This window comes from Natrix helvetica (genome assembly GCF_964273705.1).
Source record: "Natrix helvetica genome assembly, chromosome: 11".
In the NCBI taxonomy this organism is placed as follows: domain Eukaryota; kingdom Metazoa; phylum Chordata; class Lepidosauria; order Squamata; family Natricidae; genus Natrix; species Natrix helvetica.
The window spans coordinates 9,231,245-9,258,108 of NC_138562.1; the positions used below are offsets into that span (position 1 = coordinate 9,231,245).

At 42.1% G+C, this 26,864-nt stretch overlaps 1 protein-coding gene across 1 annotated transcript in view; it reads left to right on the forward strand.

The window, feature by feature from the left end:
- TENM1 (teneurin transmembrane protein 1) overlaps positions 1-26,864 on the forward strand; it is a 384,715-nt gene that overhangs the window by 334,222 nt on the left and 23,629 nt on the right. The window contains exons 21-24 of the mRNA XM_081964396.1: positions 2,281-2,435; positions 10,933-11,299; positions 14,568-15,078; positions 22,679-22,851. Of these exons, the coding sequence (XP_081820522.1) occupies positions 2,281-2,435; positions 10,933-11,299; positions 14,568-15,078; positions 22,679-22,851 (1,206 nt within the window). The remainder of the gene's footprint in view (positions 1-2,280; positions 2,436-10,932; positions 11,300-14,567; positions 15,079-22,678; positions 22,852-26,864) is intronic.

Consider the following 26,864-nt stretch of genomic DNA (forward strand, 5'->3'; position numbering starts at 1 on the left):
GCTTAAAATATAAATGATAGTTAAACAAACCACGCCTTAGAACCATTTGTAATCTGTACTGCTTTTAAGAATCAGTAAAATTCCAGTATTGCAGAATTTCAAGTAGATAATTACTATGTTTCTAAACCATTCTGATGCTTTCAAGCTTTAAAAAAATGCTGTTTTCTACCTGTCATTTTCTTCTCAATATTATTTTATATCACTTTCTGGGTCTGTTTCGAAACCGTCTCGAGAGGCAAAATAAAAAATAAATATTTAAGGCCGATGGATGGAAAGATTACAAAATTTTCAGTCTCATTGGAGGTAAAATGCAGTGCGTATTTAGAAGTCAGCACGGGAGGCATATTATTCAGTCCTCGCTTTTTCTAAAAGTGTATCAAATCTACCATTTGTTAAATCAATATGGAAATCAGATTGCAGTTTATCCTTCAGTATTTGATCTCCAGATTTGGAGATAACAGTTCTTTGCCTCAAACGTGTGTAATAGTGTTGGATATTGGGGGAAATTATAGGCACTCAAAATCGTTGCGTGATTGGAGAAGTGGATCAAAAAGAAATGCTTGGAAATGGCTATGGGCTTATCTAGTTTTATAGTATTTCCAGGCCTAACTTCCAACCGAAGGTGTGCAGCAAACAATAAAACAATAGCAGCGCAATTGAAAAGAACAATTACAATAGGATTCCTATAAAAAGCCTCTATTCAGTGAGGACCAAAGGCACGGTGAAATAAGACTGTTTTATAAATAAACCAGTTATGGGGGTGGCAGTGAGATGGACCGTCCGAAAGAGAAAATTCCATACATTTTCAGTAACTGCTGAGAAGGATGGTGACTTTGTCCATTACCCTCCAAAACTCAGAATAATACAATAGCAGAGTTGGAAGGGACCTTGGAGGTCTTCTAGTCCAACCCTCTGCCTAGGCAGGAAACCCTATACCGTAGAAGATGGGGGGGGCTCTCAAAAACATCTTGTATTGGTTGAACTAAGCAGGCACCCTCGTCAGCTGATTTCGGACTAATGCAAAACTGAATGTTTAAACTTTTTAAATCAAAGTTTGGATCTTTTAGAAGCATTTCCAACCTAATCCTGTTCAGCATTGTTGTTGTCTTCTGTTCTGTTTGGTTTTTCTACAAAAAACAGAGTGATAACAAAATGGGGTGAGGTCAGTGGTGGGATTAAAAAAAAATTACTACCTGTTCTGTGGGTGTGGCTTGGTGGGCATGGCAGGGGAAGGATACTGTAAAATCCCCATTCCCTCCCAATCAGCTGACTCAGGAGGCATAGAATAGATGGGGCGGGGCCAGCCAGAGGTGGTATTTACCGGTTCTCCGAACTACTCAAAATTCCCGCTACCGGTTCTCCAGAACTGGTCAGAACCTGCTGAATACCACCTCTGAATGGGGTGGATTGAGAATCAGACTCTTTTTAAAAAATGAGAAGCTCACATTGACAGACCCCATCCATCTCTGCCAGGAGTAGCTCCTCTTGACTTATTTCCTCAATCAGCTGATGTCCAAGTGCAGTTTAATTGACGAATGTCCGGTTTGTGTTTTGTTTTGGCCTCTGCTCCCCCCAGGGCTACTTCATACATTCTTCATGATGATAAAAAATATATTGATAAAAATCAAGAATATTTACCGAGCATGACAGGTTCATACATTTAAAAGCACAGCAGACCAGTAAATCACAGTAAAAAACAAGGAAGGCCTTCAGAACTAAATTACTACTACTACTACTACTACTACTCTTTCTCCTTCTCCTCCTCTTTTCCTCCTTCTCGTCTCCTCCTCCTCCTCCTCCTCCTCCTCCTCCTCCTCCTCTTCTACTACTACTACTACTACTACTACTACTACTACTACTACTACTACTATTTCTTCCTCTCCTCCTCCTTCTCTTCCTCCTTTGTCTAGATCAAACATTAAACTGCCAGAATGAAGCCTCCATTTAGCCTTGTCATTGGCCAAAAATGTCATTATTGGTGCATGTTTCTGGTAGCAGCCAACATACCAAAAGATGGGCTGTGACTCTCCCAGTTCATACAGCATGTGGTTATCCGCTAAGAGCCTCCACTTGGCAATATTACTATTTTTTTTCATTTAGGCACTCCAACTCTCAACCTATTCAGGGTCCTCCAAGTAGGATAAGGGAGGTCAGATTCTCCAGCCATGTGTCCTCCTTTAATGTTATTCCTTGCTCAATGGTCTCCTTCCTCCGTCTTGCATTTATAGTCCTATTCTCTCCTAGTCCTGCTGCTGAATTTTCCTTCCTTTTTCCCAACAGGTATCACCGTTGATAAGCACGGCTTCATTTACTTTGTGGACGGCACCACGATTCGTAAGGTTGACGCGAGTGGGCAGATCACAACGTTGATAGGCTCAAACGGCCTCACATCAACCCAGCCTCTGCGCTGTGATGCCAGCATGGACATTTCTCAGGTCACCACTAACCGCTTCCATTCATCGTTACTGTTCAGCCAGGAAACTGAGTCCATTTTGCATAACAAAATTAGGCGTTAACAAATACCTCTGTCACATTGGCTCACGGAGCTGACTTGGAGATCATTTCTGATGTCTCCTAAGCAAAAATGGCAAAACTTTCAAATGTGTTTAGCAACATGGTTTATGTATTGTACAGTGACTTCAACTCAAAATCTCCCAAGACTCAAAATAGGGCAGTAAAATCTTGATTGGAATAAATCTGAAAGGCAGATGATTTTTCATCCTAATCTTATTTATTTTTTGATTAGGCTGTATTTATCTATGTTCCAGCATAACTCTGGAGTGCCTCGAGCAATTTCAATCAAACTTGGTACACAGATGGCTTACCCTCTGGAAACAAATACTGTGGTGGGGGAGGAAAGGCACCCCTGGGGTGTTTGTCTGTGTTCCAGCATAACTCTGGAATGCCTGGCCTGTTGAGGAGAGCAAGTGTGGCGTCCTAGAGCAGCAATTGTTTGTGATGTCAATTCTTTCACAGCTTCCTCTGGAAAGCCAACTGTAACGGTCGCCCTCCAGTGGACCAATGGGGAAGCACTGATGGATTTGTGGCAAAGTGCCAGGAACGTAGACAGGGCAGGAAAGAGGAGCACAGCGGGAAGGGAGAGGGCAGGGATGATGGGCAGGGGAGTAGGGGAAAGAAAGGCGCCTCTCAATGGCTCGGCGTCTATAAATACCCAGGCAATGCTGGGTTATCAGCTAGTTAGCAATAAAGGAGAATATTTGTAGCTCAGGGTTTGACGTGAGGGGTCCTTGGTGCTCTCTGAGCTTGCTTGTTTTCTTGCAGACATTTCATTACCGAAACTAGGTAACGTCATCAGTGCTAATTCACCCTAATTTACTTTAATAAGATTATGGGAGAATTAAACTTTAGTAGAATTCTGAAGGTATTCCCTGAGCGTGGAAGCCACTCCATAGCCAGTAAATCCACCTGAGAGACAGGAATGTAGAATAGCAGCCTTTAAAAAGATATGGTTTTCCTGTAGGGATCCCATTGTGAGTTTTAAATTCTTATTCTGAATAGTGGGTAAGTCTTGAGTCTACTATACAATATAGTTTGATGATAAAAGTGCTGACTCACAAGAGTTATTCCAGAGATGCCTCTGTCTCTATAAAATACTCCAAAGCACCTGAGACAGTGGTGGGATTCAAAAAAATTTATTACCAGTTCTGTGGGTGTGGCATGGCTTGGTGGTCGTGGCTTGGTGGATGTGGCAGGGGAAGGATACTGCAAAATCCCCATTCCCTCCCGATCAGCTGGGACTCGGGAGGCAGAGAATAGATGGGAGAAGGGCCAGTCAGAGGTGGTATTTACCAGTTCTCCAAACTACTCAAAATTGCTACCAGTTCTCCAGATCTGGTCAAAGAATGAGCAAATCTCATTCTTTACTAGCATTGATGATGTTACTTAGTTGGGGTAATGAAATGTTTGCAAGAAAAGTACCAAGCTCACAGAGCACCAAGGACCACGCTTAACTGTCTGTCTGTCTGTCATCTATTTGTCTGTCTGGATTTAAGTCCCCTTGAGCATTTTCTTCAGCGATATTTGTTTGAGGGCACTTGGTTGTTGTAAGGTGTTGTGGCCCGCCAGCAGAGCTGGCAGCAGATTCGGACAGTGAGGAGGTTGGGGAGGAACATGGGCCAGTCCTGGAGTCTGGGGAAGGCTCTGATGAGGGCTCTGTGTCGGAGGCAGAGAGGGGGCCAGGGCCGTATGCCAGTTATCAGCTGCCTTCGGAATCAGACATCAGTGAGGCAGAGGAACAGCTGGAGCCTGTTCCCAGTGTGCGCATGCGCAGAGTTGCCAGATGAAGGGAACAGCTAAGGAACAGGGGTCGACTTGGGAGTAAGGCCATAGGTGGACGATGAATGGCCATTCCCAGAGGAAATAAAAGGGGAGCAAAAGGGGAGTGGAGTTTGCAGGAGACAATTAGTTCGCTTAATTGGTTCGTGACTCTCCGAGACTCCTTGCCAGGTTTTGCAGATATTGGCCTGGCAGCTCTCCAAGCCAGATAAGGTCTGTGGCTGTAAATCCTCCCTTGAAAGATTTTGCTGGGTGTGAATAAGCAGAATTCATAGTAAATTAATAAAAGGTGTTTTTTTGTTGGGGCAAGGAGTTTGCCTCGTGCCCTTTGGAAGCCTAGGTCAGAACATAAGGTGGCAGAACGTGTTAGTGTGATTTGTTTTGGTTTTGACTTCGTCCTCCTCCTTGGCTGCCCCCAAATCATCACTGTGATCATAATAATCATAACTGTTATCAGATGCAAGGAAAAGATTCCCACATTATGGCACCCCTTGGGATTTGTGTGAAGAATTGGAAAATAGGAAAATTGGTAGAACACTCACTGTGCTTGATGGTTTGCTTGTAGGCATTTCATTACTTAACTAGGTAACATCATCAGCGCAAATTGCTTGTTTATATACAGTAACTTGCCCTCCCAATGTTTATGGAGGTGTGACTATCTCCTTGATAGTTCCTTGATTAGGTAGTCTTATCTGTTTGATTGTTTGTATGGCATTAATTCTTGCTTATCTGGGTGGTTGGGCTGTTGTTGGAGATAAGATATTCTGGTCTTTTTCTTTTCTTCTTAGATTTTTAATTATCACTTTTGAACGGTATGTAAACGTGGTTTGTTTCTATATGTCTGTTGATGTATGATTTGATTGAATGCCAAGGTGCCGTGAATTCCTTAGCTTTTTGGGATTTAGCTTGGTCTGGGATGCTCACAGTGTCCCAATTGAAACACTGGTTCGCGTGTTGTGAGATTAATGAGTCTTCATTGTGTGTTCTGACTGTTGGTTGGAATTCATGAAAATGCTCTGCTAATCTTCTGCCACTCCAACAACACGGATGTCATAGTCCTTATGCTATAGAACAGTGAAGGCTTAACCTTTTTCAGCACCGCATGTCAACCTGCATGCTGGAAATGACAAAAGAAACCATCCCAGGATGAACAGGCAGCCTCGCTTTTCTTTCTGCATGCAGGAGCGCAGAAATACGGAAGTGCAGCATTCCATCACGCATGCACGTTCCAGCACCCAAACGTCTGGTTTCTGGTGCATGTGTGTGTCTGACAAACAGCTGGCTGTCACGCATGCACATGCCGGAAACCCGGAAGTTTGGGTGCCGGCATGTCCATGCACAATGGAACACTGCCCTTCTGGGTTTCAGCACTCCCACACGCACGAAGGCCAGGTGGCCGGCACTCAAGACCCACCTGTTCCAATTAGCAATTATTTTATCCTGGGATAGTTTTTTAAGGGTGTTTTTAGTGTATTTTTTTTAAATTTTTAAATTTAAATCTAACTTTAACTATTGTACAGTAAACTATTGCTACCCCCTCCAGCCACACCTATATTTATTTTATATTTATATTATGTATATTTATTGTTTTAATATGACTGTACACCGCCCCGAGTCCCTTCTGGGAGAGGGGTGGTCTAGAAATCAAATAAAAGTTAAAAGTTAAAAGAGGAGCCAGCTAGGCTGTGCATCCCATGCAGGACAGCTCTGCATGCCGCTTCCGGCATGTGTTCCATAGGTTTGCCAACACGGCTATAGAGTATGTTGTAGTTGTAGATGAGCGTACAGTCGCTCACACTGGTGATGTTACCTTGTTAGGTAATGAGATGTCTACCAACAAGCAACTAAGCTGAGAGGGCACTACAGACTTCACATTTCACCCCTGAGTTACAGATATACCCTTCTATTGGCACAGGATCCTAGTTTAAAACTTGATAATTTTGTAACACAAGAAGCCTAAGTTTCTATCACATCGAATTGCAGTTGTCACAAGAATTATTGAATACATTTTCAGTTCTTGAAAATGAGTGAGCAAAAAAAAAAAAAAAAAGGCAGAAGGCTCTGGCCCCCAACAGATTTTTCTCCCCCGCTAAAGCTTCTAGATCCTTACGGCCAACAGCTCTGGAATGTATGCAATCAAATTCAAAGGGCATTTCTCTTGTGCGGGTGTGTGATTTGAAAATATCTTGAGGTTGCTGATGTTCAGAAAGGAAAGTTTCATCGGTGCTGATTTGCAATTCAATCAGCCTCTTCTGTCACTCTTCACCGAAGGCTGTGGTCTGGGTTGTTGTCTGGAGTTGTCGGAAAAACCCTCTCTCCCCATTCCCCTCTACATCTGAATTACTCCTCAAACGCATTATACCAAATAATACATAGTTAATAAGTGCTGAATGTTGCTAGAGCCACAAATTACATTATAATAACTCGAGCGCATTCTTGACCTATTTAAGCAGCATAAAGTATGCAGATAAATGCCTACATTTGCATCAAGTTACAAGCCAGCAACCAAGTTTTACAAACAGCACTCTCTTCCAAGGGCTCTTTTTGGCGATGCCACAAAATGCATCAGAACTTTGAAAAATGTTGTGTTTTTTTCTCTCTCTTTAGAATGACATTTCTGCAAATAAAAGCACTCTTTTGGTTGCAAAAGAGGACAGGACACCACCAGGGTTGAAGAAAGAAGATATTTTTGTCATGTTTGCCAATTCCTCTATTCTTGAAATATTAGTGCCGCTTTATAAAACCCTAGTAAGACCACACTTGAAATACGGCAACCAATTTTGGTTAGATACTACAAATAAGATGCTGAGACTTTAGAAAAAGTTCAGAGAAGAGCAACTGAGATGATCAAAGGCCTGGAGACTAAACCATATGAAAAACGGCTGCAGGATTTGGGTTTGGCTAGTCTAAGGAAAAGAAGAATTAGGGGAGACATGATAACAGTATTCCAGTATTTGAGGGGCTGCCACCAAGAAGAGGGGGCCAAATTATTCCCCAAAGCACCTGAGGGCAGGACAAGGAACAATGGTTGGAAACTGATCAAAGAGAGAAGCAATCTGGAATTAAGGAGAAACTTCCTAACAGTGAGGACAATTAACCAGTGGAACAGCTTGCCTCCAGAAACTGTGGCCGTTCCATCACTGAAGGTTTTTAAGAAGAGTCAGACAGACACTTATATAAAATGGTATAGGTTCTCCTGATTGAGCAGGGGGCTGAACTAGAAGACCTCCAAGGTCCTTTCCAGATTTCTTTTCTATTCTACTCTTCTCTATTCTACTCTACTCTACTCTACTCTATTCTATGCCCATGAAGACTGCATCCTTTTAAAATGAAAGAAAATAATCCCTACTGCTCCTGAGATTTTGGTGGGTGGCAAAAATCTTCCAATGTTTCGAGTTATGCATTTAAGCAAAGTTGTGCCTGCTTCATGGTTAATACTGGGTAGGAAGGTTAGGGTTGTTTATTTCATATTTAGAAGGAATTCCTACCAGCTCTGCTTCTTCCCACCTGCTGCATTTCAAGAGTTCTGTTTTTGTGCATATTATAATTATTTTGCTTTCAAGCTGTGATTACCAACAGGTATTCCTTAAGATGCCTTTTGGATAAGTGAGCTTGATGGCACTTCAAAACCAGCATGTCTGTATAACTGTATATAAGACATTAAGGGCCTCAAAGGCACAGGAGAACATGAATTCAAGTCCCACCTTAGCCATGAAAGCTGGCTAGGTGACTTTGGGCCAGTCATTCTCTCTCAGCCCAACTCACCCCACAAGATTGTTATAGGGAAAATTGGAGGAGGAAAGCTGTGTTGGATTTGTTCGCCACCTTGACTTATTTGTAAACATAATAATGGTGGAAAGAAAAAAGAAAGAAAGAAAGAAAGAAAGAAAGAAAGAAAGAAAGAAAGAAAGAAAGAAGAAAAAAGAAAGAAAGAAGAAAAAAGAAAGAGGGAGGAAGGGCTAATCCTTAAAGAGGGTTTAAGGCCGGAGAAACAATCGAGACAATATCCTAATCATGGAATTAGGAATCAACAATCCTAATCACCCTGCCAGCAAAAGTGTGTATAGTCAAGGCTATGGTTTTCCTAGTTTCAATGGATGGCTGTGAAAGTTGGACCATGAGAAAGGTTGAGCGCCAAAGAACTGAGACCTTTGAACTATGGTGCTGGAGAAGACTCCTGCGAGTTCCTTGGAGTGCAAGACGATCAAACCAGTCAGTCCTAGAAGTGATCAACCCTGACTCTTTAGAAGGCCAGATCCTGAAGATGAAACTCAAATACTTTGGCCACCTAACAAGAAGGAAGGACTCCCTGGAGAAGAGCCTCATGCTGGGAAAGATTGTGGGCAAAAGAAAAAGGGGACAGCAGATAATGTAGTGGCTGGATGGCGACACTGAAGCAATAGGTGTGAACTTAAATGGAGTCCAGGGGATGGTAGAGGACAGGAAGACTTGGAGGAATGTTGTCCATGGGGTCATGATGGGTCGGACATGACTTTGCAACTAACAACAATGAATCATGGAATTATCAAGAACTCCATAGTTCAACCCTGAATTACATATCTAGATTTGGACGTAAGAAATTATATGGAACTTTGGTTTGCTTCTCTGATTCACAACTTATTAGTAAGAAGCGGAGTAATTTTCCATTAGCAATTTCATGAAGTTTAGATGGGTTTCATCTTCAATTCTTCCATAGTATTGTTGGATTAGAGAGAGCCTTGGATCCAAATTAAGGAAGAAAGCAAAATAAATGACCAAGGGCTTAGAATGTCCCCAAATAGTTCATCCTATCCATCTTCTCTGTACAAGAAGTCCATTTCTTGCCACAATGATGAATCTAGCCACATCCATCTTAATGCCAAGTAGTCAAATATTTTTAGGGGGGGAAAAAGGGGGGATACATTCACTGAATTTTACTTTCAGCTTTGTCCTTCATTCACTGCAAACACATCTATTGCCACTACATGGTGGTAACCATTTAATTTTTCCAAGTTTTCCGTTTCCAAACCCTTCTCCAAACTGCCTTTTCCAGTAGAGTTAATGTGGCAAATTAACTGCAGCATTTGGCTATGATTAAAAAAAGACCAAAATTCCATTGTATTTTGGAATGGCACTGAAGGGCTCCCTGAGCATTTTAAACCTAACATTCTTAGTCTCTTTTTTTATAATATATGAACACAACAGTGGGCGACACCTTGAATTTGAGGTACCCAAAGGGTGCTTTGAAGAGCTCGGGAATCTGAATGTAGCACCTGTTTGCAACTCTTTAAAGCAGCTGCAAAAAAATTCTGATTTTCAGAATTACATGTCAGGATTATAATTGCTCCCCTCCAAGCTCTGAAGCATATTTTGAAATTACATCCAAAGCATTCCCCAGTCCATACACCTCTTGGAGAATAGATGGGCTGAAGATATTGTTTTTTGCTTATGGAAACATTACATTATTTTTGGTGGATATATGCATAATGGTTATCTTTTGGGAGTTGAATGCAATGAACTTTCATTTTAATGAATGCTGATTAGTGTATATTTAAGTGACAATAACATTTCTATTCCATTCTATTCTATTCCATTCTATTCTTCATTCCAATATTCTATTCTATTCCATTCCATTCCATATTCTATCTTCTATTTATTCTATCTTCTATAATCTATATTCTATATTGTATGTTATATTCTATGTTCTATTATATATCTATTCTATATTCTATGCTATGCCATCCCATTCTATTCTATTCTATTCTATTCTTCATTACAATATTCTATTCTATTCTTCATTACAATATTCTATTCTATTCCATTCCATTCCATATTCTATCTTCTATTTATACAATTCTATATTGTATGTTATATTCTATGTTCTATTCTATATCTGTTCTATATTCTATGCTATCCCATTCTATTTTATTCTATTCTTCATTACAATATTCTATTCTATTCTTCATTACAATATTCTATTCTATTCCATTCCATTCCATATTCTATCTTCTATTTATTCTATCTTCTATAATCCATATTCTATATTGTATGTTCTATTCTATGTTCTATTCTATATCTATTCTATATTCTATGCCATGCCATCCCATTCTATTCTATTCTATTCTTCATTACAATATTCTATTCTTCATTCCAATATTCTATTCTATTCCATTCCATTCCATATTCTATCTTCTATTTATTCTATCTTCTATAATCTATATTCTATATTGTATGTTCTATTCTATATTCTATGATTTGCTATGCCATGCCATGCCATGCCATTCTATTCTATTTTATTCTATTCTATTCTATTCTATTCTATTCTATTCTCTTAAACTCCAGGACCATTCAATCTTAGTGAGCACTTCTGGATGAGTGAGAAATGTTTGCCCCCTCAGACAAATTACAAAAACTCTTTCCTGAAACACCTCATGCCATGAATCAGTCCAAAGTCTGCAACAATACATAAAATATGTAACCATTAGCACCCTATTTGCTGTATTGCAATCGATAAACAACTTAATTGTCTATTTAAAAATATCTATCCACCGCTGCTTAAAGAATAATTGAATGAACAGGAAGGCAACATCTTTCTTTTGTTGCAAAAAAAAAGTGTACCAATCATTTGAACATCTTTTATTCCTTTTCACATTGCAGGTTCGTTTAGAATGGCCAACAGATCTGGCCGTCAACCCACTCGACAACTCATTGTATGTGCTGGACAACAACATTGTCCTTCAAATCTCTCAGAACAGGCGGGTTCGCATCATCGCAGGGCGTCCAATTCACTGCCAGGTTCCAGGCGTTGACCACGTGCTGGTCAGCAAAGTGGCCATCCATTCCACCCTCGAATCGGCCCGTGCTGTTGGCGTCTCACACAGCGGCATGTTGTACATCGCCGAGACGGATGAAAGGAAGATCAACCGCATCCAGCAGGTCACCACCAATGGCGAAATCTCAGTCATTGCTGGGGCACCGACAGACTGTGACTGCAAGATCGATCCCAACTGTGATTGTTTCTCAGGCAAGTGGTGATGGATTCTCCTGTTCTGACCCAGCCTTAGAAAGCTGCTTACTCGCGAGTAGAAACAAACCCCTTTTCAAACAGGGCAGGAACGGTCTTTTATTCACGGGGATCAGAGATGGTATACTGCCAGTTCGCCCTAGTTCAGGCGAACCAGTAGTGGCGGTGGCAGGAGGCTCCGCCCACCTGCCCAGATGTCATCACAGATGTTTTGCGCATGCGCAGAAGTGCCACATGTGAGCGAACCAAGTGCGCGCACATCAGTAGCAAAGATTAGAGCACGTCATGCCTGATGTGGATAAACAAAAATCAAACGTAATTAGTCCCAACAGACTTGGCCAAGAAATCTGAATTGCTTGTTGTATACTAGAAACAAGCGGTTTTCTGTGACAACTGGCCACTCCCAAACCCCGCCTATTTATTTCACAGCCAAGGAGAGGCTGGCTAGCGTCCACATCTTTTTTCCCCCCGAGAACCAGCTTATTGTTTTCCTTTGTTCTCCTCTCCTTTCTTCTCTGCGCATACGTGCATTTGGGATGCGCCTCATCTGTTCCTCCCCCTCACTCAGCTCAGGCCCCCAAAGACAGCTGTCTGTCCACCTGGGGAAGGATGGGAGGTCCTGCCTCTGATGCTGTTTCCTTATCAGAGCCTTCCAAAGCCAGCACAGGCTCTCCCTCCATCTCCTCCTCATCTAACTCTGCAGCTAGCTTTACTGGCAGCCAAGAGGCTACAACTGTCAGGGTTCCAAGCAGGGGTGGGATTCAACATTTTTTAGTACCGGTTCTGTCGGCCTGGCTTTGTGGACGTGGCAGGGGAAGGATACAGCAAAATCCCCATTCCCTCTACACCAGGGGTTCCAAACTTGGGAACTTTAAGACTTGTGGACTTCAACTTCCAGAATTCCCCAGCCAGCTGGCTGGGGAATTCTGGGAGTTGAAGTCCACAAGTCTTAAAGTTCCCAAGTTTGGACACCCCTGCTCTACACTCTCAAAATTTCCGCTACCGATTCTACAGAACCTGTCAGAACTAGCTGAATATCACCTCTTGTTTCAAGTAATGCACCCATTGCAAACAGAACTCTGAGGCAAGTAGGCCCCTCAAAGAATAATCTTATTAGGAGAACAACATCTCCTTTCCACCTGCCCCTGTGGTGATTTAAATGATGATTTATTGCATAAATAGATTTGTCTTCATAGGGGTGTGATGGAATGTTGGCCAAGTTCCCAGGAGGGAAGGGTGCATTCCAGAGGAGCAAAAAGACCATGTAATTTAGGGAGAAAGAAGGTGGTATGCCAAATACCAACCAGAGGTGATATTTGCTGGTTCTCCGAACTAATCAGAAGCTGCCAAAAAAGCCAACACAGTTCTAGGCTGCATAAACAATAATAATAATAACCTATTTGACCCGTTCTTGGAGTATTCTGGCTGCTTGCGCCTGACAGATTCAGAGTAAATCTTAACATGATGGGTTGGGGAGGAATTTACCCCTTGCTACCCATTGGAATTCTCCATATATTTTTTTTGTAATTTTATAATGTTTATATATATATATATTTGAAAAATAATAATCTTAAAGTATTCTGCTTTAAAGGCTTAATTTTATTGATTAAATTGTACATCTCCCAGAGTGCCTCTCTGAGCGAGATGGGGGATTAAGAAGCGTGATAGATAAACCAACAAACATCAAATAGGATACCTATCGAAACTTCCTCTTCGCATTGGTCTAAATCAGAGGCCTCAAATGTAATGCAATCATTTTAGCACATCTGTGTTCTCGTCACTTACCGCATAAAAGGATTTTGACTCAATGTGTCATTGCATTTGTGGATGACAGTGTAATGCTGCCAACGTAATGCTTTCTGCTGTGATTGTCGCTGCGTTTTTGTCAGTTTGGAATGTACGAGGTTCCAAAACAGCGGGGTTGCGTGTGCAAATACTCAACATCTAAAGTTGGATGTAATAATAAATCACAGCACAATCGTTTTGTCTGGAGCTTACCACAGGTCCTGTATCTACCCATTTCAGTTATTGTTCCATGGGGACCAGACTATTGTAGCATGTTTTAAGGAGGTATGAAAAGATCCCTGGCTCACCATCATGCAATCAAGAATGCAATCAAGGGCTAAATGGAAATGGGAAAATTAGTTGACCCCGCCTCCTCTTTGTGGCAACCCCTCAAGTACCGGAATACTGCTATCATGTCCCCTCTACTCCTTCTGTCAGACCTGAAGCCATATTGGAGCATCTTCAGGGCTTCCACAGCAGGGCCAGTAAAAGCTGTGGGAACGGGAGGGCCGAGACAGTGATAGCTGGGGATGTGTAGCCAAAATAAAATTCTTTCACCTGGGAACCAAGGACATTCTTACCAGGTGCTGGGAAAGTGTGGACTGAAACCAACTGGAGTTGGGACTCTTACCTTATTGGACCATGTGGCAAACTTGTGACCTGGGGGCAAGGGCTTTGGGTTTTAGTTTGGGTGGGGAAAACCTCCGGTCTTTTAGAGTCAGGTGTTTCAGCAGTCGTGCCAATGTGACATTCCTAATAAATCCATAGTTTGAGGAAACTCCAGGCCTCAGAGTTTTGCTTGTGTTGGGTTGGTTTCTTGTGTTGTGGTCTGCCAGCGGCCAGCAGAGCTGGCAGCAGATTCGGACAGTGAGGAGGTTGGGGAGGAACATAGGCCAGTCCTGGAGTCTGGGGAAGGCTCTGATGAGGGCTCTGTGTCAGAGGCAGAGAGGGGGCCAGGGCCGTATGGCAGTTATCAGCTGCCTTCGGAGTTGGACAGCAGTGAGGCAGACAAACAGCTAGAGCCTGTTCCCAGTGTGCGCATGCACAGAGTTGCCAGATGAAGGGAACAGCTAAAGAACAGGGGTCGACTTGGGAGTAAGGCCACATGTGGACAATGAATGGCCCTCCCAGAGGAAATAAAAGAGGAGCAAAGGGGGAGTGGAGTTTGCAGGAGACAATTAGTTCACTTAATTGGTTCATGACTCTCCGAGACTGCTTGCCAGGTTTTGCAGATATGTTCCTGGCAGCTCTCCAAGCCAGATAAGGTGTGTGACTGTAAATCCTCCCTCGAGAGACTTTGCTGGATGTGAATGAGCAGAATTCACAGCAAATTAATTAAAGGGTTTTTTGTCGGGACAAGGATTCTCTTCAGGCTCTTGGGAAGAAGCCTCGGTCAGAACAACTTGAAATCCTAATACCTTCTTTCTTTTGACTAACCATTGCAGATTTGCACGGTCAACTCTGTTCTCTTTCTATCTTTCAGGCGATGGTGGCTACGCTAAAGACGCCAAGCTGAAAGCGCCCTCTTCCCTCGCTGTGTCTCCTGACGGCACTCTGTACATCGCCGACCTTGGCAACATCCGCATTCGTGCTGTTAGCCAAAATAAGCCTCACCTCAACGATGCCAGCATTTATGAGATAGCATCTCCAGCTGATCAGGAACTCTATCAATTCACGAACAATGGGACTCACCTGCACACCCTCAATCTGATTACGAGAGACTTCCTGTATAACTTCACGTATAATGGGGAAGGTGAGCTCGGCACCGTTACCAGCAACAATGGACACTCGGTACACATTCGCAGGGACGCCAGTGGCTTACCGCTTTGGATGGTGATGCCGGGAGGGCAAGTGTACTGGTTGACCATCAGTAGCAACGGCATTCTCAAAAGAGTTTATGCTCAGGGCTACAATTTAGCCCTAATGACGTATCCTGGCACCACTGGACTTCTCGCCACCAAAAGCAACGAGTATGGATGGACAACCGTGTATGAGTAAGTGACCCTTAAGTGTTTTTACCGAACCTTGAAAAACCACTGCTTAGCTTATAAAATTATTTCCTCCTCATTCCACCACCATCTTGCCCATAACACGATCCTAATTGACCCCCAAACTTCTGTTGCTAAGCGAGGCAGGTGTTAAGTGAGTTCTGCCCTATTTTATGACCTCTCATAAAGGTCACGGTGGCTCAGTGGCTAAGACGCTGAGCTTGCTGATCAGAATGGTCGGCAGTTCGAATCCCTAGTGCCACGTAACGGAGTGATCTCCCGTTACTTGTCCCAGCTTCTGCCAACCTAGCAGTTCAAAAGCACGTTAAAAAATTCAAGTGGAAAAATAGGAGCCACCTGTGGTGGGAAGGTAAAAGCGTTCCATGCGCCTTCGGCATTTAGTCATGCCAGCCACATGACCACGGAGACGTCTTTGGACAGCGCTGGCTCTTCAGCTTTGAAACGGAGATGAGCACTGCCCCCTAGAGTCAGAAACAACTAGCACATATGTGCGAGGGGAACCTTTACCTTTACCTATGACCTTTCTTGTCACAGTTGTTAAGTGAATAATTGCAGTTGTTAGGTTAGTAACACAGGGGCTAAGTGAATCTGGTTTCCCCACTGACTTTGCTTATCAGAAGGTCCCAAAATGGGATCACATGAGCCCCAGGATACAACACCGCAAAGGTCATAAGTACGAACCAGTTGCCAAGCATTTGAATTTTAATCATGTGACCATGGGAATGCCACAATGGTCATAAGTGTGAAAAACATAAATGAGTTTTTTCAGTGCCGTTGTAACTTTCAATGGTCACTAAACGAACGGATGTATGCCAAGGACTACCTGTACTTCCGGATTTGCAAGATGTGTGATATATTAATGTACCTATTCATTCAGAAATCTTAAAACACCTTGACTGAGTTTGCACGTCAGGTTCAACCTTGTACAGGAATTCATTCATTCAAAAAGTTGATTTGTTCGGGATTAGGCATGCCTGCACACCTCATCAAAAACCTCTGTTTTATGTCAGATATTTAATGCAACAGTTACCTGTTCATTTATTTATAAGATCTATATGCCCCCCCCCCCTATCAGCTCAGCATCTGTATCGGGGAATGCAGCTGTTATTTATTTATTTATGTATGCATTTATTTATTTATAAGATTTATATAGATAACCATTTTATGCGATGTAATTCTGGGCAGTTCACAGCAAATACAAATAATATAAGAGTCTAAAAAGACCCCTTTTAATCAAAAAGTCTGTCAAAACCAATTTTGCTGACTGCTTACAACCATTGTATTCTTCTCATGGACGGAAGAGGTAGGATCAAGCTAAAATAGCAAAATCAATGGGAGGGATCAGTTGGGTTACAAAAGGGCAGATTCATTTATGATTGGTGCTTTACTTTTTATTTATTTTAAAATATTGCCCTCAAGGTGCAAGATGACCAGGAATGATTGTTCAGGGGTTCTTTTTTTTTTTAAGATCTATGTTAGCTAACAGAACATTGGAAATGATCAGGCCAAAGTTATCCAGTGAGATCCGTTGCTAAGGCTAAATTTAACCTAAGCACCAGTGTGTGTGTGTGTGTGTGTGTGTGTGTGTCTGTCTGTCTGTCTGTCTGTCTGTCTGTCTGTCTGTCTGTCTGTCTGTCTGTCTGTCTGTCTGTCTGTCTATCTATCTATCTATCTATCTATCTACCTGTGTGGATGGATGGATGGATGGATGGATGGATGGATGGATGGATGGATGGATGGATGGATGGATGGACGGACCGACCGACCGACAGACATATCTATCTATCTATCTATCTATCTATCTATCTATCTATCTATCTATCTATCTATCTTTATCTATCTATCTATCTATCTATCTATCTATCTATCTATCTATCTATCTATCCATCTATGTGAATAGGTAGGTAGACAGACAGACAAACAGACAGACACATAGGCATAGACATATCTATCTATCTTGCTTGCTTGCAAACATTTCATTACCCAACTAGGTAACATTATCACTACTAATGAGAATGACATTTGCTGTCCATTTATTTACAATAGCTTGTCTTCTCGGTGTTAGTCTTTCTTTCTCTTTGGTAGTTCCTTGATTAGGGTATTGTTTACTGCTTGATTTTTGTCTGGTGTTAATCTTGGGTTAATTCTTGTTTATGTGAGTGTTGGGTTCTGGCAAGTAGGTGTTCTGGTTTTGTTGTTTCCTTCTTAGCTTTTAACTTGTCTCTTTTGTATAATGTGTAAATGTTGTTTATCTCTATGTGTCTGTTGATGGACGTTTTGTCTGAATAACAGAGTTGCAAGGGATCTTGGAGAATTTGTAGTCCAATCTCTTGCCCAAGCACATGACTCTTGACATGGTTACTTTCCCCTAAAGTTCCTACAATTTCGGGACCCTTCCATCATCTAATCTCTCTTAGTAGCAATAGCACTTAGACTTACATACCGCTTCAGAATGCTACAGAGTCAGCATAGGGCCCCCAAATAATCTGGGTCCTCATTTTACCGACCTCAGAAGAATGGAAGACTGAGTCAACCTTGAGCCTGGTGAGATTCAAACTGTCAAATTGAGGCAACCAGCAGTCAGCAGAAGTATCCTGCAATACTGCATTTAACCACTGTGCCACCACAGCTCATAAGAATCATGAGTAAGAATTCCTCAAAGAATTGAATGCCAATCATCCAGGCGTTCTGTAGCTTTCTTGGTTGCAACATGGTCCAGTTGAAACTATGCATAAGTCTATCCGTGTGTTATGAAATGAAGGAATTTTCACTGTGTCTGCTGATCTTCAGTCTCTCTGTCCTATATAGTGGCCGTATTAGTTTCCATACTATGTGTTGTAAATAATTCCTCATATTTGTTTTCCTTGGGCTGTTGGGTCTTGTGATTTACTCAACATGTTTTGGAAGGCTTTAGTCAGTTTGTGCATTACAAGGATGAAGTGTGGTTGTAATAATCTTGTTTCTGACATGTTTTCGATGTATAGCAGTATTGTCGTTTTCATATCTCATGTTGGTTGTTTTGTAGTGGTTGTAGTGATATGTATTTTTTGATAAATTGGATGGCTACTCATTTTGTGTGTCGTCCTGAGAAAACATCCCTTGAATCCTAGGATGTTTTCTGTCTCTTAATCACTTGTCTTGATCCTTTCTTGAGTCAGTGGACATGAACCATGGTGGCGCAGTGGTTAGAATGCAGTACTGCAGGCTACTTCTGCTGACTGCCAACGGCCTGCAGTTCAATTCTCACTAGGCTCAAGGTTGACTCAGGCTTCCATCTTTCTGATGTTGGTAAAAAGAGGATCCAGAAGGTTGGGGGCAATGACTCTGCAAATCGCTTAGAGAGGGCTGTATGAAGCAGTATATAAATCTAGATGCTATTGCTAATATATTGGAGGGGGTCAGTTGTAATTTGAATGGCAATTAGTTATTAAGCAAAGACTACCTATGTTAGCAGGCAGTTTGTTATTTTGCTATGCTCTCTTTTAAACTAAAAAAACCTCTTTATGTTATCAATTATAGCACTGGTTTTAGTCTCATTTAATTTCTTTGAATGTCACACCTGCTGTCACGCATGCTATATTACTTGTCCTCGCTATTATTTTTCTTTTGATGTTACATTGTGCTGTTCCAATCCATGATCGCAGCAATAACTTTCTTTCTTATTAGATTGTTGGGAGCCATATGCTGGCTCTGTAAACTGCTTACAGAGGGCTGTAAAGCACTGTGAAGCGGTATGTAAGTCTAAGTGCTATCTCCATTTCCCCACCACCACTCAAAGGGGAGGTTACTGTAAAATATCCATTCCCTTCCCCACTCCAAGAGAAGGTTACTGCAAAATCCCCATTCCCTGCCCACTCCAGGGGAAGGATACTGCAAAATCTCCATTCCCTCCCCACTCCAGGGGAAGGATACTGCAAAATCTCCATTCCCTCCCGACTCCAGGGGAAGGATGCTGCAAAATCTCCATTCCCTCCCCACTCCAGGGGAAGGTTACTGTAAAATCCCCATTGCCTCCCCACTCCAGTAGAAGGATACTGCAAAATCCCCATTGCCTCCCCACTCCAGGGAAAGGATACTGCAAAATCTCCATTCCCTCCCCACTCCAGGGGAAGGTTACTATAAAAACTCCATTCCCACCCTACTCCAGGGGAAGGATACTGCAAAATCCCCATCCCCTCCCCACTCTAGGGGAAGGATACTGTAAAATCTCCATTCCCACCCTACTCCAGGGGACGGATACAGCAAAATCCCCATTCCCTCCCGATCAGCTGAGACTCGGGAGGCAGAGAATAGATGGGGGCAGCGCCAATCAGAGGTGGTATTTACTGGTTCTCCAAACTATTCAAAATTTCTACTACCAGTTCTCCAGAACTGGTCAGAACCTGCTCAATAGGTGGTTCCCCAAAAACATCCCAGGTGAAACGGGACCAAACGTTTGTCCCTGCATTCGGATGGAGGTGGGTTTAAAGAGGTGAAATAGGTGTCTTAAGCCTTAAGCTGCCCAGGGCATCTGTCACGAGAATTCCAACACTCCAAATCTTCTCCGAAAACAAAGCCTATCCCTAACTATTCTTACAATGCATTTTCAAATTAAGCCAGGGATGAAAACTCCCCTTAAGCCAGACAATGCTGCACAGTTTTCTCAAAAGCGAAGATGATCATTGCTCAATGTGGTCAACTTCTCTTTGATGTCATTCCTCCGTTGATCCCTGAGGTCAAGTGGGATGGAGAGCAGTTAGCCCAAAAGAAAAACCCAAAAGCCTCTAAATACTCAACGGTGTCGCTTTGACAGCCTCTGGCTCAAAGGGAGTCATATCTTCATAGAGAAATGAGTGCAGAATTGGGAAGGGAATTGCACAGAATTGCTTGAGTTACCTTCTGGCCTTGTTATCAAGGTATCAGCTGTTGCGATCTGCTCCTGGTAGACCAGTAAATGCTTGAATCCCAGTGGGGGGAAAAGCAGCGTTGGCAGCCTGGCTTTAAACCAACGGAATAGGAGGGAGGGAGAGAAAAACCCTGAACAGCTGGAAATGGACAGCTGGATTTCCCATTGGGAGGCACAGAAGAGCTGTCATCGCTTCTCATCCGTGCTGTGAAACCTTAGTAGAAGACATAAACTATGCCAGTACACATCCCAGACGTCTCGAGCCGATGGGTCGGCAACACTGCAATTCATAAACCTGGACACTCCTACATCTGGTGCCTTATTCTATTTTATTTTTATTTCGTCAAACATGTATTAGATAACATATACAAGTATAAACATGAGTTTGAATACATGAAGTGGATACGAATAAAAAGGAACATTAGGATAGGGGCGGTAGACATGTTGGTGCACTTATGCGGTCCTCTTAGGAATGGGGTGAGGTCAACAGTAGACAGTGTAAGGTTAAATGTTTGGGGATGTAACAACAGAGTCAGATAGTGCATTCCAGGCATTGACCACTCTGTTGCTAAAGTCGTATTTTCTGCAATCGAGTTTGGAGCGGTTTACCTTGAATTTGTATCTATTGTGTGCTCGAGTATTGTTGTGGTTGAAACTGAAGTAGTCATTGACAGGTAGGAGATTGCAGCAGATAATTTTATGTGCTATGCTCAGGTCAGACCGAAGGCGGTGTAGTTCTAAGTTGTCTAAGACCAAAATTTAAGTCTGGTGGCATAAGGGATTCTATTGCGAGCAGAGGAGCATTATCTGAGGCATTGTCTGAAGCCCTCAATATGTTTCTTGCAGCATTTTGAAACCCGAGCCATTCAAGATAGAAAAACGTTAAACATGTCAGGGAGAAGAATGGCTTTTATTAGCTCCAATAGCTTCGTTTTCTTTTCAATTCCCTTTTCCTTAGTGCAGAGTGACCTCTTGTGGCATCTCTTAGCTTACATCAAGCCGTTACTTCGGAGCTGTCCATAAATCCACCGTCATTACTCTTGAATTACTTTTACGTACATGATTGCCTTCTCCCCAGTGAGTTAATAAGCAAAGGTGGCTTATCAAACAAAGCATCCGAAGTGCCAATAAAATCGTGACAGTTGCAACAAGGGTGTGTTAAATCTATCTCAAATAAATTGGCCCACGATGAGAAAGGACTCTTTTTTTTAAAAAAAAATTAAAGCACAGTTCTCTATACTTTTAATCGGCCCCTTGAACTCCTTAAGTTATTTACCAATAGAGATGCCGGGGATGAAAAAATGTCTTGAGCCAAACAACGTGGTACACGTTTCTCGAAAACAAAGAGAGTCACTAAATGAATTGTTGTAAATTGAGGACTATCTGTGTTGCAGAGCAAAGGCTTCTAACCTCATCATGATTACAAGTGGCTCTATGAGCCCACCTACTTACTACGTTTCCCCAAAAATAAGACAGGGTCTTATTTTCTTTTGACCCCCCCCCAAAAATAAGCGCTTGGCCTTATTTTGGGGGAGGTCTTATTTTTGAGGTGCAGGAGGCAGCGAGTGGGGTCACCTCACGGCTGCTGCTGTGCTGCAATATTTTCGGGGAGGACTTATTTTAGCACATGTGCTCAAAAGCCCGACTGGGCTTATTATCCAGGCAGGTCTTATTTTCAGGGAAACAGGGTAGTATTGCACGCCTCTTTTAAAAAAAAGAAAATGGTGAAAGCTTCCTTTGGAAAGAGGGCTCTCTGGCCATAAAAATATATAAAATTAAGCGGTGATTCTAGGGAGCACACTGGGGCTAAAAAAAACAACAACTTGCTTTCCAACAGTATTTGTTTTGCAGTTGGCTGCACCAGCTGTGAAAAGCCTCCACGGGGCATTTTTTTTTTTTTTGTCCTGGGAATGCAGAGTGACTTTTTAATCACTGTAGAGATCTAACTAGGAGGCACATTTTGCCCCAGCTCTTCAGCCAAAACTGGATCCCAAAGCAGCTTATAAAAATGTCTTTTGGAAAGCCAAAGGCTTTATGATTGCAGGCAGCTGAAAACAGCAGGTAAGTGTAAATGCTATGAGCTTACTCTCGGCTAGCCAATGCAGACTCTCTTGATAGCTAGGGAAAGAATAGGTTGCTTTTCAGCGAAATTATCACTGGATGTGTATCACAAAGAGAACAAATACTGATTCATACCAGAATCTTGTCTGTCTGTCTGTCTGTCTGTCTGTCTGTCTGTCTGTCTGTCTGTCTGTATCTCTATCCCTCTGATTATGAACGTAATAAAATGTTGATTTGATATGAGTACATGCCAGTGGTGGGATTCAAATTTTTTTACTACTAGTTCTATGGGCGTGGCTTTGTGGGCATGGCAGGGGAAGGATACTGCAAAATCCCCATTCCCTCCCCACCCCAGTAACCTGCTTTCCATCTCTATTCTCCTGTTCAGGGCAACAAAAGAAGATCAGCTGGGAGGCAGCGGGAGCGGGGCCAGCCTATTTGCCGGTTCTCTGAACTACTCAAAATTTCTGCTATCGGTCAGAACTGGCTGAATATCATCTCTGGGTTACACCTCCCTCCTTCTGTTCCTCTTCCCTCCCTTCTATTTTTCCTTCCTTCCTTCCTTCTTTCCTCGCTCTTTCTTTTTCAGTGCACTGCATTGTATATTTAATTTATCCGTGCTTTTTTTTATTTTCCTAGGTATGATTCCGATGGTCATTTAACCAATGCAACTTTCCCGACTGGGGAAGTCAGCAGTTTCCATAGCGATGTTGAAAAACTGATGAGAATAGAAATTGACGCATCAAATAGGGAAAATGTGATTACAGCAACTAACTTTTCAGCTACCTCAACTATTTATACTTTAAAACAAGGTAGGCAAAATGCGTCCTCGTTGTTGTTGTTGTTTTCCCGTGTTTGATCTCATAGTTTTAACGTTCTTCTGAATATATTTTTCAAAGCCCTGCACCAAAGCGAGGTAGCTCATTATATTGGCTCCTACAGGTTATTCAAAATATCTGATCAAGCAAGTTCAGAATAATAAGATGACAACTATAAGAAGCCTTGAGATCAAAAGCAGGTTTTTTTTCTTTTAAAAAACCAGCATAATCCGGTCAAATTTATTCTCTCCAGTGGGAGCGATTGAACCAAGTTGTGTATCACTAAAACTGGCCTCTTTGGAAACTAACTGTGATGACACCACTTTTAAAACAAGAGACATAGAATGTTACAGACCATCAATCTATTGTTTGTCCCAGATAAATCGAACAACGGAAAGAATAATAAATTTATGAACAGCAATATAATCTAGAAGTAGGTTGTAGGGTAGCTCTAATATAATATCATCAAACTCCCTTTTTACAACCCTGTAATCCCTTAATTGGGGCAACTGGATAGATAGAACTGGATTTACTGGCCAGATGCCCTTCCTGATGCCATGCAGAGTTCACAGCAGATATATTTTTTTTCCTTTGTGCATTAGGATAGAAACATCTGCCACTACCTGGGATTAAACCCTCAACCTTCCAAGTAGGAGGTGAGAGTCTTCTCCACCACACCGCTCAGCTTTAACATAATATCATTGACTGCCCACAAACTAACCTGGTACCAAAACCAGAGATTACATTTTAACTTTGTTCAAGCCAACTAATACAGGGTAATTCAATAAACCATGTTTAAACCATGCTTGGCTTAGCATTTGAACCACCACACCAATTATGACTACTTTGGCGTTTGCGGTTTCCTTTGCATTTTCTCTTATGAAGCATAGATTTCTTTATTGGCCAAATGTGATTGGACACCCAAGGAATTTGTCTTCGGTGCATAAACTCTCAGTGTGCATATGTGATAAATCACAATCCTATAGCTTTACTGATGTCCGACTCCACACAACTGCCAAGATCCAATAAAAGTGAGAATCCCATAAACTTTGGTGAACTGTCCTTTAATGATAAACTAGGGAATTTCCAAGCCAGCGTGCCTTGCCTGTTCGATTCATTTGCTTATTTGTTATTTATTTATGGCATTTGTCGATCTCCATAGGAATCTAGGTGGCTACATAATTTACATGTAAAACCCAATGCAAGTCACTATAAGTAATTAATTAGAACAGTCGTGTAATTAAATCTCAGTTTAAATGAAGGCTAAAAGTAGTAAGTTAAATGTCTTGAATATAGCAATATTGGTTATAATTAATCCCCAAAGGCTTTCTTGGATCAGTCATGTTTCAACATCCTGGCCTTAGGGAGCAATTATTCTAAGGAAGTAAGCGCTGCTTCAGAGAACGCCCACCATTGGGGTTCCATATTTTCTGATTCTTAGCTAGCTGGTACTATCTACCGTATTTTTCAGAGTATAAGACGCACCAAGATTTTGAAGAGGCAATTTTTTTTAAAAAAAAAGTTTTTTCACTCTGCAGACCTCCCCAAAAATGGCCTGTTTTTCGCAAAAGCGGGCCCATTTTTTGTCAAAAAAAAGGGGGGGCATGCGTAGCCTCTAGGAGGCTTATAGAATGTTCCTGGGGGCTGGGGGAGGGACCAAACCGAGCAAAAGACGGCCCATTTTTTGCTCATTTTTGCCCTTCCCGGCCCCCAGAAGCACTCTGGAAGCCTCCTAAAGCCTTTGCACGGCCATTTTTGCAAAGGGGGGGCGGGGTTTTGGGTGGCCAAAAATGCTGTATTCAGTGTATAAGATGTACCCAGAATTTCACCCTCTTTTTTGAGGGGAAAAGGTGCGCCTTATGCTCCGAAAAATATGGTAAGTCTTTGAGTGGCCTAGAGGTGGAGCTCTCAACACACAATCAGGAGGCTGTGAGTTCAATCCTAGCTGGAGGCAGATATTTCTCTCTGGAGACACTGAGAAACATATCTGCTGAATAAAACTCCGCATTGGCGACAGGAAGGGCATCTGGCCAGTAAACACTAACCTCCATTCAGTTGCTCAGACTCCACCCCACAAGAGATTAGGGCCGTGATGATAAAACCTATGTCACGCATGCCATAGGTGGCACACGGAGCCATATTTGCCAGCACGGCAGACTTCAGCTCCAGGGCGCACGCTGGCCAGCTGATTTTCGGCCTTCCGGAGGGCTGTGGGAGGCTGTTTACACCCTCCCCAGCCTCTCGAACATCCGGTTGGGCCATTGGGCCATTTTTTGTCCTCCCCAGGCTCTGGAGGCTTTCCTGAAGACTGGGGAGGGTGAAAAACGGGGCAACGGACAAACTGGAAATTCGTTTCCGAACTTCCTGTTGACCTGTTGGGCTTGTTTTTTCACCCTCCCCAGCCTCTGGAAGCTTGTTTGTCATCCTGGATCGCATGCCAAGTAGAATATCTATCTTGTTGTGTGGAAAATAAGAAGAGGAAGGAGTATTCGTAGGTTCAGCACCTTGAGTTCTTATAAAGTAATGAAGGTGGAATAAAACTCAAATCAATAAACAAAATAAATTTGATTGGGTATCATCTGTGTATTGATGATGCCTCATTCCAAATGGACAGATAATCTCAAGTTTATAATACAATAATACAATAGCAGAGTTGAAAGGGACCTTGGAGGTCTTCTAGTCCAACCCCCTGCCTAGGCAGGAAACCCTATACCGTTTCAGACAAATGGCTATCCAACCTCTTCTTAAAAACATCCAGTGTTGGAGCATTCACAACTTCTGGAGGCAATTTCTGTTCCACTGATTAATTGTTCTAACTGTCAGGAAATTTCTCCTCAGTTCTAAGTTGCTTCTCTCCTTGATTAGTTTCCACCCATTGCTTCTACCCTCATGTGCTTTGGAGAATAGCTTGACCCCTCTTCTTTGTGGAAGCCCCTGAGATATTGGAAGACTGCTATCATGTCTCCCCTAGTCCTTCTTTCTATTAAACTAGACATACCCAGTTCCTGCAACCGTTCTTCATATGTTTTAGTCTCCAGTCCCCTAATCATCTTTGTTGCTCTTCTCTGCACTCTTTCTAGAGTCTCCACATCTTTTCTACATCGTGGCGACCAGAACTGAATGCAGTATTCCAAGTGTGGCCTTACCAAAGCATTATAAAGTGGGATTAACCCTTCACGTGATCTTGATTCTATCCCTCTGTTGATGCAGCCTAGAACTATGTTGGCTTTTTTGGCAGCTGCTGCACACGGCTGGCTCCTATTTAAATGGTTGTCCACTAGGACTCCAAGCTCCCTTCAGTTTTTTAGACCTGAATAGGATACTGCAAGGATCAAAACCAGAATAATTCCCTACCAAAGTTTTCTGAGTATTACAGGCACCAACAATGTGTCTGTTTGGGTGTTTTAACGATGAATCTTAATAATTTGTGGAAACTTGCAAAACTAACCTATTGTACTTATTGTGACTCATGTTTCTCTGCGATATCACTGCAAGATACTCTTCAGATATTATAGTGTTATAATAGTTACATTTATTTTTGAAAGAAAAGAGTAAGATAACTTTTATTTCACCTGCGCATAAAACCCAGAGATTTGGAGGAAGGAGGAGGTGTTTTGCCCTCAAAGAGGGAGAGAAAGATTTCCAGATGCTACAGAATGTATTATTTTATTACAACCCAATGCATTTCAAATACAAATATTTCCCTGGGGCTTAGAATATAGAGAGAAAAGACAATAAAAAGAAAGGCAAAACAAAAGTTAGAAGCTCTTTTATTTATTTATTTTTTGGAGGGGGGGGGAAGTGTTTTGCAGCAATTATTCCACCCTTCAGCTCATCTCTGTCATGCTAGTCAATTTTAGTTAATAAAATTAAGAACAAATTCAGTGCCCATATGCCAATAAACTCAATTGTCGCAGGGTAAAAAGTCTGTTCAATAAAATCTTAGCAAATGCCTAATTATAACCAAGCAACTCAGTATAGATTTTTTTTAAAAAAAAACATGTTTA